This window comes from Rhopalosiphum padi, chromosome 3, assembly GCF_020882245.1.
Source record: "Rhopalosiphum padi isolate XX-2018 chromosome 3, ASM2088224v1, whole genome shotgun sequence".
NCBI lineage: Eukaryota > Metazoa > Arthropoda > Insecta > Hemiptera > Aphididae > Rhopalosiphum > Rhopalosiphum padi.
The window spans coordinates 41,015,104-41,029,810 of record NC_083599.1 but is presented as its reverse complement, the minus strand read 5'-3'; the positions used below and the strand labels follow the sequence as shown (position 1 = coordinate 41,029,810).

Sequence of the window (14,707 nt, the reverse complement as noted above, 5' to 3'; positions counted from 1 at the left end):
TAAATTGTATACATAACTTCACTTGATCACATGATGACTCAAAAGTGTACAACATCTATTCGAAACTCAAAATTTATTCCATGCACATCCGTTGACTTCGCTAGTTTTTTAGATCCTGTGCGGCTTGTGATAACGCAGTGGCACGCACGCAGTATTTTTAACATTTCCCCCAAAAAGAAGTAGTCACGCAGAGTAAGATCCGATGACCTAGGAATCCACGTGTAAAGTATATGATGATTCATTTCGTATAACGCCCGCCGTATACTTAGGAATTGGGTGATCAAATGTAGGGGGGTATAAACCCAACCATATATTTTTAAATGTGGTTTCGGGAGACTTGGCGATGCTATAATGTATATAAAGTAAACTTCTGAGGGGCTACAATTCCCACCGGTGATGGGATATAACTAACTAATAATCCAAGTCGGTGTAAGTCACGATTTCCGTAGACGGCAACGATCGTTTTGTCATGATCTCGTATATACAGCAGCCACCGCCGGCCGGCGTGGGTTGGTGATGGTTCTCATATAATATATTTGGTGTTAAAAAAAAAATACAAAACAAAAAACAAATGATCGCACCTCGGGGGAAATAAACACTCATATACGCACACGTACACGCAAACACTGTCACAGTCACGACGAAATCGACTGAATATGAATACGGCGGTATATAGGTATCTGAGTTACGCGACAATGACGATGGCACTTCGCTACAGCTGAAACGTGAAAAAAAATGTCGTTTGAGATATCGAATTCTATTTTTAAGTCGGTCGGAAGACGTTCGTTACCTGTACATTAAGTGCTATATTTTATTTTGGTCGCATAATCCGTTTCCGATAATATTGAAGTCAATATTTAATGTTGGACGGATTAGCATTAAATATTTATCGTTTGTATGAATATAATCGAATTAAGAGACACGGTTCATACACCGATATGCATTTAAATGTATTCGAGACAAAACTCGATAAATTGCATAATACGTTTAGATTACTTTGAACAAAAATTAATAAATGTAAAAACCGATGAATGTGGAAAAAAGAACCCGGTTAATATTAATAAACACATTTTATGCATTCTCCTAGATATTAATATTGGCAATTTCATTTTTAACAAAATGTATAAAATTATATTCAATATCAACATTAAACACTTTTATAAATAAATAAATAAATATTTTTTATAATAATATGTACTTATGCATTATATCAGCAAGGTGTTATAGTAAATTTTGAAGTTTTTTGAAGTTTTTAAATTTTTAACGTCGTTTAAGCTGTTTCTTTAAAAAAAAAATGATTAGATACATACATAAAAATCATATAATATGTAAGTAAACAAATCACTTACTTAAATATTAGTTTCTAATTATAGTGCATGAACTCGTATCTCATCTTGACTGAAAAATATAAAGAGTTTGTATAGTAAATGCAAATTTAAAAATATATTTTACTAAGGGCCGGTATAATATAGCACCTTAAATCTTGTTCTTGGACAGATCATCACGTGTTCTCTATCGCCTAGGCACTAAAAAAATTTACTATTTGATAAATATAGATATTTATAATATGGCTTTCATATGTAAGCACATGGTATTAAAATAATTGCTGAAAAAAAAAAACTAAGCAAATTGTACACGTAGCAAGTACATAGGAATAGATGAATGCAATACGATTTTCTCGGTGACTGTATTGCCTTTTGATTCAGGACAAATTGTTTTAATTATATTTAGCGGTTTAGGACAGGAAATAGTTGAGTATAAGCAACTACTCTATAGATTTTTAAGTTGATTTCAAGATTACTAAACCATTTATTTTGGAATGCGCCAACCTATTTAGTCCAATTAATAAGTAGGTACTATTGTGCACAATAACATATTATTTACGAATAGTAGTAACCGTATGCTAGTTATTACGTCATTAAAAACCGCGGTTTTTAATTAATTCATATAAGTAATAAAATGTTATAATTAATTACGATGTATAGATTGCTAGTTTATACATTTGAAAGTTATACCTAATTAACAAGTTTCACTAACAAAAATAATAAAAACAGTATTTGTTCAAATGTATAAACAAAATAAAAGAGCAGAAAAAAAAACTTTCATTTAAAAAAATATGTTTGTAATCGAAAAACTTGTTAACATTACACATACATATATATGTGTGTGTGTGTGTGTGTGTGTGTTCTTCTATGCGTAGGAAATTCTGTGAACAACTATATAGAACTCAAACGATTTCTCTGCTTAGACCATGTTATTAAAACTCTCATATGCATTTTATTACAGTCAAATGGTTTTTAGGGGACGAAAATTCGAAAATAAAGCTCGACTAATGTTTGTATACAGTGTATACACTATACTAACATATATATATATAATACCATACAAGCTATATATGTTCAGAAAACGTCATTATTTTAAGTTTTAACGATTACTAAGGAATTTATCAACTAAAATTAAAATTTCTCCGTTAAAAAAGTTTTTAATACAAATCTCTAATACGTTGTGTGTTAAGCAATCTGCCATATTATTACACTAGCTGTTATAAGTAGTGTTTAATTGATTACGGTTTTGTTGCGCGTAATTTATATAAAAATAATTTAAATTACGTAATTGCCGTTGCTCGTATTTATAAGTCCCAAATATCGTGATACAATTTACCATTTTAATTTTCTTTATTTTATTAATTGTATATACACTTTTTTTTTTATCCAAATTCATTATTTAATTACGTTTAAAATTTTTAAATAGAAAATAAAAATAGAGTTACCGTAAACTTTTTTATGAAAGTATAGTAAATCACTCAAATGTTTACTCCCTTCCATTCTTTATCGCTTCGTTTTGCCAATACAATAAACAAAAAAATCGATATTTCGATTAATTCAGATTTATATTTTTTTTTAGTAAAAATTTCAAGTCGCAAGAAAAAAGTATATTTAAATCATTTTTTTGCAATGCAAAACCTACTTCGGTAACTATTAAATTAAACTATTTTCAAATTAATGTATTTTCATAACAGTTTAACCACAGCTGTCTAAAATTTATATACAATTTAATTATCTTTATTGTCTCGATTAAATATTATTTATTCAACAATTAAAAATAAAAATTATAAACGTTAATTATTTTTTTATTATTTAAAAATATTCAATTTATACATACATTTTTTAAACTTCTTCTTTGCTGTGACACCGATCTTAAAAAACAGACTATCAAACATATTTGACTTCAATTTTATCTTCTATTCTATTCCTAATTTATTTTCAAATACTTAATTCTTGTTCGCTTTCCATAACGTCCGAGTTTCCTACCCAGTTGTTTTTATTTGCACCGGAAAAACCATGTGCTCTGCATAATATGTTAAAACTATATTTTTTTTCTCATCTAGCCTGATACTTCTTAATACTTTTTCGTGAATTAAGTAAAACAATATAGGCGACATCATCGTGACTTAATCTTGTTGTCACCTAGTACTACATTTAATATGAAATGTACTACCTTAATATTATTATTATTAACTAAAAAAAAATATTCCGATTAAAAATTATTTAATTACATTTTCGATGTAAGTGATCTCTGCACCAATTTATTTTAAGATTTATAAAATATATATTAAATTATATGACTGCACAAAATAGTTTATAGTGGTGGACGACAGAGAATTCTTAAGGAGCTAGTATTTTGTTTGAAAAGATGCGATGGTATAGAGTACTACGTAGGACACGACATTGAATAGTTTGATTCCTTTTTGTGTTCGTTATACAACTGTCCAACTATACCGACTACCAGTGTATTTATTTAATATATTGCATGTACCTAATATTCATATTATTTTACACACCACGTCATGGTAACTTCCAAATGACAGAGTTCTTTACATCTGTATTATTTGTCCGTGAATTCTAAATCGTAATATCAAATGATATTTCTAAAAAATTAATTTTTTCAATTATTATATTATTATTATGTGTACACCGACCTATTGTTATTGTAACGATACGGACATTAATTGCCAGTTTGAATTATTGTAGTCGTCGTTTTTATATTTCAAAATAGTAACTTTTTGCATAACGATTACGATACGAAAAGCAGTATTATTGCCATTCGGCTGTATATCCACAAGCTTCTGCGAGACATTAAAACATATTTTTAGACCGTATAGACGTACTACGGTTATTATGCATGAATAGATAACACGAAACACGCAAGTTAAATATTATAATACTCCGTCCTCTTATTAAAATTTTAACATTATCGCGTGGTATTTGTAAACTCTGCTATTGAAGTTGTCCGAGAAACGTTGTTATTTTAACGATTCGTACGCAAACGATTGGGTTTAATTAATTTTAAGTCTGTGGTGTTTTACGACATACTCTTAGCACACACGTACGCAGCTATGTAAAATCATAACGGTCCCACACATCGTAGACCAAGACCATACCTATATCAATGATAATGTGCATGTAATTAGCCACCCAAATCAATTATTTTTTTGTTTTTTTTCTCAATAATAAATTTGAGATCATTTTTTTTATTTAATATTTTTTGGAATTTGTAATTTGGAAGTTCAAAGTCGTGTTCACTTATACACTTAAGCCTATTTAGCTGATTACTCCTTTTAAACCTGCAGAATATTTTGTCATTTCACAGTTTTTTACCGTGCCAAAATGTTTAATTTGATTTTTTAGTACCTATTTAATGTTTATGAGTAGGAGTTTAAAATTTGTAAGCTCGTCTCCATTGTTCCATAAATTAAGTTAGCCGTACTTCGTTGATAATTTGGAAATTCCTAAGTATTTTTTTATAAAAATTCAAAATTAATTAGTCACTCCTCCCTTATAATAACCACTAAATATGAGGTTACTAGTGCTTCATTTTAATTTTTGTTTATAAGTACTTATATATTGTATTCAACGTTTTGGCAATATTGACATATGAAAAACTCTATGAAGCACAGCTAACTTTATTTTTAAATAAAATTAAGGCCGTTTTGCATATTCTACGGAATTATTGTCTTGTTCAATTATTATCTTGTCTAACACCGTTTGGTGCCTACCTATTTCAAATGTAACCAATTATGCATCAAATACCTCTCTACCATTCTATCTAAAATTAACGTCAAAATTACATTGAACAATGAATATGAACCAAAAAATTCAGAAATGTTTATGTAAAACAACGATTTAAGTTAAAGCTACACACGAAAAAAAAATATCCATTAATCCATAAAATGTTAGTCCGACGTACATGCTCGTGAATATTATTACCTTGGTCCCCGCTGTATTCGATGTAATGAATATCACAAACTGCTCAAAAGTCTAAAATTTGCTTTATCAGAAGGTAAACTATACTGGCTAATTATAAAGGATGACTACAAAGGATCACAAAAAGTTTATACACAAAGTTTGTAAAAGCAAAACATGAAAAATGTTATTAATAATCAATACCTAAAACAAATTATCTGCTTCAAATATTCAACAAACTGCCCAACATCATAATATTTATATTATAAATTCAATTTCCAGCTCTTAAGCAAAATAACTCCTCATTGATAAAATCTAAATTTATCAACTCATAGTCCTAACACAAACACAAATGAATGTTTAAAACTTACCAAGCAACATTCTACCTTTATTAACGATCTTAAATCACAAATAATGTATCATATTATTTTCTTATTTGTTACCGCTGTCGTTGATAAATTAATCCCGAAAATTGACTATTTCTTATCAAAAAGAAAAAAAAAACCACTCACTATATCAGTCATACAAAAGTTTTAAAACAGCTGGATAAAACTTTATATCAAAAATGTAAAACCGTTTGATACCATACCATACCATTTTCATGTAATTTATAGTTTAAAACGAAAACGGTTACAACACAATATTTGAATACATATTATTATTATTATGTTTGAAACGATGTGAATTCAATCGTGCTGACTATCGTACAATATAATATATCGTAGGTGCGGTTCGTGTGTGACAGCTGGTAGGTATAATATAAAAACATATTTATCGTACTAATAAAACTTAAGAGAGTTCATAAATAATCAAAAAATACGTATTACTCGGGTTCAACCACTCGGGTGTTATTAAACGCTCTATTTATACAACATCATGACATCCTATACGAAATATATATATATATATATATACGTATAGTTAAAAACAAAAATAGTATGTTTATGAATAAAAATTATTTTATGACTAAATTACAAACAACAATTACATAATATTTTAAAAACAGTTATATTATTACCGTTATAATAATATTATGTTATTGGATATAATGTAGTTGTCTTGATAATATAACACATACACAACGTGCGTCACCTTGTTTACTCGAAAAGTGATGATGTGGCAGTGTATAATGTACAAATATGATTTACAAAAGTTTCATGCGGATAAAGCTATAAGTAAATAATGAAGCTATCGTAATCGGCTATAGCTAGATGAATGATAATAATCGTACACATAAAATGAAGTGAATACAAATCAATTAAATTTATTAAATGATAATCCACCCCAATGATACGAACTAATACTAAAATTATAATAACACGTAATTACCAGCGCCACGAAAGATTAGCATTAGCACAAATTTTCGCAATTTAGCTACGACTAAAAGAATATTAAACGTTTGTGGGATGCACATAGTTCATCGAATAAGGCTTAACATGTAAAATAAGTACTTATCTACCCACGAACTGATGTATAAATATTAAAATAACAACATTGTATATACTGTATGGACGTTAACGTTGATATTACCTTGAATAAATAACGAAGAACGATAGTTTCTAGTTCTCTAAGTTATTATTTCGATATTTACTTGTAAATAACGTTATTTTCATGTATAACGTCTTTTACTGTAACACAAACATAATACCATTTATATATATATTATGTACGTATGTACTGCCCAGGTACACCCTAGTCTACACGCTATGGCTATCTTATAACTATCAAACATCGATCTTTTGAAATATAAACACATCAATTTCAGAAATTTAATTGAAAAGTTTCTCGTAATGTTTGATTGTATAGATAAACTTTCGTAGGAAAATCGGTTAATATATAGATGAAGGTCGTTTATCAGATATTTCAAACGGACTAAATGGACCGTGTTTTGATACCACTCGAGGGACTCACTCAATCAATTTGAACTTGCTTTTTGTTATACGTAATAAATCATTCGACTCGGAACGCCTAAACTTATTATTATCTCGAAAGTGGATGTTATTTGCAGTATGATTTTATGCTTTACGTTTTACATTTGATGTATAATAAGTTCGACATGACGTGCCGTCGGCGGTGCTGACCTACACAGTTTTCAGTTCCTTCTTCGGTAAAATTATACTGTTGTAGCAGTCACGTGTCGCCGAAGAGAACATACACAGGTCGTGAGATAACGTCATAACAAACAAAAACCGAATGATTTATACCCGTTTAAATTGTTATAACATATGTATACCGCGCGTATAGGGACTACAGTGTGCAAGACTGGGAAATTAAACAAATTTAAACAAATACATCAATACAATAATATTTTATAGAAATAATACATATAATACCGTTAGACTAATTGACAGAAAGTCAGGCCGACCAGTGATTGAAAACTACCAACAGAAATCGTTCATTATTTTGGTTGACTTTGAATTAGTTAATTATTTAAGAAAACGCCGCGCCGACGTCGAATTTAGGTTATATATGGTAGTGTTGTGTCGTTGAGCGATTTTAAATGAATTACTTTGGATAAGATTATAATAGCATTCCGTATTTCCGTGGACACTTTATATACCGTATTTATAAATATTTAGACAGTCTAGTAATTACAACACGTCATACGAAATGTGTGTTATAAATCATGTATATTATATATAATGATATATTCTATGTATATATAAAAACAATAACTTTTACAATGAAAAAATGTATTTTAAACCTATTGGATTCGTCTTGTGGAAAAAAATGTCTCGACGCGAATACTATACAACAAATTATTTAATTGATCAGTTGCTGCATATTGTCACGGAAAAAAAAACTTTATTCGTCGAGTTAGAAGTAACTATAAAAAAAAAAAAAATAAGTAACTCGTTATGCGACAAAATAATAATGATATATAAAACTACCTTAAATTAAACTTTTTTAACTCGTTATTATTTCCAACTTTGCCGCCGCTAATAATAGTAATATGATAATATTGTATTCGATTGAATATGACTAACATAGCGCATATGAAGTGATACGTTATGATAATAACGTGAATAACAAGTTGCGCTATACACGCAAAGTCAGGGCCATATTTACCATTACGCAGGATAGGCAACTGCCTGTGGCCTCCGTTATTAGTGGGCCTCGGATTTTTATAAACCTTTTTTTAGAGTGCTACTTTCATCATAATATGAAATAAATATAAGAAATATATAATATTTCAAAAAAATAAAATAATTAATCCTTATCAGCGTAAGATGTAAATGTAAATCTGTAGCCTGTACAAGTAAAAAAAATGTACCTATAACATTATAATTATGTTTGTGAAAATGTATAAGTAGGTAAATACTAAATTGTAATAAATTATGATTTTGTTTTATACAACTCATTTGTGAAGGGGGGCTATGGCTATATGCCTATATACGCTACTGTTGACAATAAGGGGCCACATTTTTTATTTTGCCCAAGACTACAATGCCTAAATCAGACCCTGCGCAAAAAATTAAACAGACTACGACTATAATAAAAGACTATAAATTATATATACGCGCGTAGTACAAAAATATTTAAGAATAAAATAATACACGAACGGTCGTGATCAGTGTCGTCGTTACGGAGGGGGGGGGAGCAAAGGGGGGCGCATGTCTCCCCAACCTCCTCTGAAAATTAACTTTTAAACAGAATTTGGTAATTTAAAAAAACTGTGTATTGGAGTTGTATAAGAAGTTGTATAGTATTAAGTTCTATATTGTATCATTTATTTTATTATTTTCATTTATTGAAATTAATTACTAATTACTACCTATACACTTGTGTATTTGACTTTATATAATCCATGATTATTATGAACAATTTTGAAATTTTGCCCCCTTCCCCCCAACTAAAATTCCTAGCTACGCCCCACTGATCGTGACAATGGTTCAAAAATCGATAGAAAAGGACTTATATGGGGTCGTTTTGCACACACACACACACAGACACGCACAAGCGATAATAACGTGGCCTCGGGGCCGTGTGCGGAAAACCGATTGCGAACTAAACGAATTCTGTATCATTACTATATTATAATATAATATTAATATTGCGTGTAATGCGCGTATGTGTTGCAGTTGTACAGTCTGCGGAGCCTGATGCAGGGCAGCAAGAAGAACCAAGGCATGGCGCCGCTGGGCAACAATTTCCGACCGCCTCAGCCGCTGCACAATCGACTGGTGCGCACCAATATCGATTTCAACCTTAGAAAGGTATGTACGTCATAATATTCGTACCACTTGACACTTGTATATGATAACTCTATACTGATATAATACGCACACGCGGACGGGCAGTCGTGATAGGCGTAGACGGCAGTGCTCGAATTATAGGTGTGATGCAGGAGACGGAGTGCCTACCCGTTTTCTATAAAAATTATTTTGTACCGTACCGCGTTTCTAATTATATAATATTATTATGATATCGGGATCCTACTCAAATACGCTCGATTATTGCCGTTCGTCATACGCGTTATCAAATTTTATACATTTTATCAATTGGATGGTTTTGGATCCAAACAAATTAAGATGCTTAATTAAAATGCAAGTTCGTAGCCAGAAAACAATTTTATTTTTATTTTGGGGGGTTCTATATAAAACCCTCCTCAAACCAATTTGGTTATACGGCATCCAGCTGTGGGAATCAGCAAAAAAATCTAATATCTACAAAATTCAAACATTCCAATCAATCTCACTACGTATGATTTACATGTGCTCCTCCCTATGTCTCAAGCCATACCTTACATTCAGACCTAAAAATACTCACCGTTCAAGAAGAAGCCAAAAATTCCTATAAACTCTTCCGTGCCCCGTCTTAGAAACCACTCTAATCCTCTAATTATTGCTCTAAATTCTGAATTCATTCCCGGAAACCCACCAAGAAGGTTAAAACGTAATTGTAACCGTGACCTTAAATAATTCTAATTCTAGCCAGTAAGTGTTACCGCTGGGTGATTACTTAATCATGTCAACCATGCCAATATGTTATATAAATCATCATACATGCTTATTGTAAAATTTATTTATAGATCGTATGTTTTAAAAACAAGTTAAAAAAAAAATTGGTGGGTGGGTTGAGTATAAATATGTTATATTATACAAGTTTTAAATGTAATAGGTATTTAAACCTATTCAATATTATTTCAAGAAAATATTTCAGGGGGGATGAATAACGTACGTGACGTCACGCGAATCGTCCTTATTGGTAAATTTAAATCATCGATAACTCACTTGTTTTTTTTTTATACTTTGTCGTCCCCCGTTTTGTATAATATTTTGTTTTACATTATTGTTCGAGTGTTGGACTCAGATGGACCGTAATCGATACACCACAAATTATAAACACGAATGCAACAATTTTAAATCGAGTAAAAAATATTTACCCGACAGCAATCTCTGTGCCGAGTGGAGGCAGCATTTTGATTGTGTTCCACATGTTTGGGTTGTTAAAACCACACAATATATAAGGCACACGCAAACTTTCGTAGTCAATTTCCAACGCCGTGCATATTGTATTATACGATGGCACATTCCTTAAATATATAATTACCATCGCACGATATTATTATTATTATTATTACTACACATTACGCTCGCCGAGTTTTTCTCTGTAATTTTCCGCACGATGCACATTTTAGTCCGATCTGTTTTTCGATATTACGACGATCGCGCGCGTGTATACGTTATATTATTAATATATTATTAAAGCGTATAATCTTCGAAGTAAGGATTTTAGCAAGCAACGTTATAATATTATATCGTATTATATAATTTATTTTCCGGCGAACACTTAGCCTACAATTTACGTCGAACAATTAGTCAGTGCACCGTATAATGTTTCCCGTTTTTATTTTTATTTTTCCCCGCGTAATTGCTCAGACAGAGATTTTTTTTTTTTGTTATTAATAAGGTCGTTCACGTCATCGTGACCATAAATATTATAATAATATATTCTACGACTTCGACAGCGATCGCCTGATAAAAATATGACAATTGATATCTTTCGTTTATTGCAACTCGATCGCTTCTCCGTTGGCATATAAATACACGGTAAAAACCATCCCTAACCGAAACCTCTAAATAACGAACGCGTCCAAAAAGCGGTTTATTTTGGTGAAGGAGGGAGGAAGTCACACATTTTTTGTGAAGTACACCCTCTGGATGTCAGGCACATTTTCGACGACCGAGATTGTCCGGAATTTAGAGGTTTCACTGTAATATATATTAATGTATTATTACCTATATCACCTTTACGCTGGTTTTACAGTTCATCGACCCCTACTCGGAGAGTCGTTTTTATTTATATACCGTTAGAATTGTAAGACGTTTCCCCGACAGGTAGATGGTACTATGTAATATAGTATTCCGACGTCGACTGCGTCGTCGCCGACCGAATAAAAACCATTTCGTCTGCCGTTTGCTATGACGTTAATGGACTGCGCTCGTGTTTTATTATTTTTTTTTTTTTCATTCGCTCATTTATTATTATTTTTATTTTTACATTACAGGACGATGAGAAATACTGCCCAAGCATGCACAAAGACGTATACTACAAGGGTAAGTGTATTAATTGCCGGTTATCCGTTTGTCACGATTTATTTATTCGTTTAACGGCCCGGCGGACGAACATAGTGCGCGAGTCCTTTTTATTATAATATTATACGTTTATTCGTACTATACTATTATACCAGTCTACTGCAATTATATAATATAATATGTATAAGTATATTATACCTACAACGCGCATTACCGACGCCGCCCGCATGCACTTCCGACCATCCGGCCGGCGATATTCACATATATATATTAGGTCACGTGTACATAATTTATCAAACCCTCCTCTATTTTTTTTGCCACGAATTTCGGTCTCGCAAATCCCCTCGATATATACGGCGTTTTGTTTTGTTTCAGCCAACGACTGGAAACCGCACTAATAACGTACCTGCGTAAACAGCACGCCGCCGTCGCCGTCGTCGTCGTCGTCGTCGTCATCGTCCGTCGAAACAACAACACCCTTCGTCGAGCGACCCGAGCGACATTCCAGTATACATATTATGATATAATATTATTGTGTAAAATAAATTATTTAATTAAGTATAAAAATAACTGAGAAAAAAAACGAATGACTCGCCGAGTTTCGGTGAAAAAAACTATAAAAAATAACCGACTCTAAGACTCCCCGAGGACTCTCTCGCACTTATCATTCTCTCTCTTTCTCTCTCTTTTTCTCTCTCACTATCTCTCTCACTCTCTCTCTCTCTCTCCGACCCCCCCCCCCCCGAACAGATTAATTTAGCTCGTGCCTCATTCCGGTATAGTCACACCACCGCACGATAATAATGTTATCCGTTCCGTCTTCAGTTCGTTTTCGTTTCGACGACAGTCGTGATAACTAATAATAATCGTACGAAATTTATGATAGCGTATTATAATGTTTTGTAAAGGGAAAAAATCCCGAACTGCTATGCTTGAAAATCGGCGCCACAAACATTTCGTCTGCGTTCTACCGGATCGTGCGAGAGCGGATGAGGTACCTTAGGGTCGGATTTTTTTTTGTTGCGTTTTTCCTATTTTTTTTTTTTCAGGGATAATTTAGTTGTATTAATAATATATATATATATATATGTCTTCGGCTCGATATCGAGAGGTTCTTGGAAACAGAATCTTTCGCAATACGCGCGTTCCAATAACTATAATGTTATGGGAGTAAAACAAACGCACGCGAAAACCCTCGAACGAAACAATATACGTAGTGTAGCCAATAAAATATATAGTACCCACCTACTCTATGCATACACGCCGACGACTTACATAAAAATCGCTCTCAGTTTTTCTGACTTTTATAGATTTTGCATTAGGACACGTTGTGTTTATGGCACATGAAATGTTTTCCCGTATAATGTCGTTCGAAATATGTACCTATTCGTCATTACGCGGAATTTCTCGCTCGAATCGTGTTTTTTACACTAATCTCGGACGTCGAAGCATAATACAAATCACACGTTGTATACGCAAAACGTTGACGTTTACCTTTTTTTAAATATTTTTGTTTATTATTATTATTATTATTATTATTACTACTACTCGAACGGCGCCGCACAGTTTTTCGCAAATAACATGTTATTACGTGTCACGTGTAAACTAAGCGTTTTAATTTTTAACTTGTACGTTTATTAATCAATAATTATTACAATATTATATCAGTAGATGGATTTATTTTTTCAAAAAATATCGAACGCTTGTTTTGAAAAATCACGATAATCTTACAATCCGCGCGACTTAATATAATATTATTTTAGTAAAATTATATAACATAATATTATTACAATATCGTATATTCGTAAAACTATTTAGATAATAAATAATCTCGCACGTCACAGTATAACGGTATGTGTTATTCATTATAATTATGTTCATAGTTGTTGTTCTCGACGTACGTACATATTTAATAATAGTAACATAAAAAAAAATTCCAACGGACTTGAACCAACTTCTATATTGTAACTCATTTACGGATTTCTACGATATTTTAGAGCCTGTTGATATCGAGCTGATTTTGCACTGCGTTTAAAAAAAAAAAAACATAATCATCTCATACGCGATTACATTACACATATCTCCATGATTGTAATAATTTATATTCATGTAAACAGTTTCAGAGCACTCTTAATTTTGACTGAAATTCAATTGAAACATAATATTATTTTGCTAGCGTCTTAATTTTATTGTAATATTGTAATAATACAAAAGTTCATACATATACATTATGCATATATTATAATATGGATGTCTGTAGTGTGTCAAGGTTCCTACAATACGTTGTTATCATTATTAGTGTATTAATAAACCTTTGACTAAGTGTTTTTGATTTTTTTGGTTTGAATTCTATTTATTTATTTGTCCTTACCTGTATATGAATCCCTACGAATGGTTACTATGTATAGATTACTGACAAAATTCAAAAATTCAACTCCCGTAAATAGATGACATAAACGCGATTTCACGTTTGAAGTGCAATTGAGCATTCTATTTTTTAATTTTAATTATATAGGAAATAAGTACGCAAATACGTGCATTTTCAATAATAATAATTTATAATAATATTATAATAATTTAGTATTGCATAAGTTAAAAATGCATTTACTATATTAAATATCCAACTAATGTGTAAAATATATTTGATATAAACACAGATTTATAAATACAAATATATACGTTACGATGGAATTAAGCCAAATTGATAGACTATAATATTGTATTATTAAAACATTATTACAATTTTTTTTCTATATTCTATCTGTTCTTATATGATAATTTAATGATAAAAATTGTTGTAACCAAATAAAAATTTAATGTTTTTAAAATATCGTGTATAACCATATAATAAAATGCCCAGTATAAAATCATTATTTGTAATAAATCCACACAAATCATATAGCACCTAAAATTCACAATTTTTAT

General features: G+C 31.1%; 1 protein-coding gene across 1 annotated transcript in view; it reads left to right on the top strand.

The window, feature by feature from the left end:
* The window catches only part of LOC132926647 (carbonic anhydrase-related protein 10-like), a 193,996-nt gene extending 179,882 nt beyond the window's left edge, over positions 1-14,114 (top strand). Inside the window, 3 exon segments of the mRNA XM_060991020.1 lie at positions 9,322-9,460; positions 11,755-11,803; positions 12,158-14,114. Coding sequence (XP_060847003.1) covers positions 9,322-9,460; positions 11,755-11,803; positions 12,158-12,180 — 211 coding nt within the window. The 3' untranslated portion in view covers positions 12,181-14,114.
* The last annotated feature ends 593 nt before the right edge of the window (positions 14,115-14,707 follow it).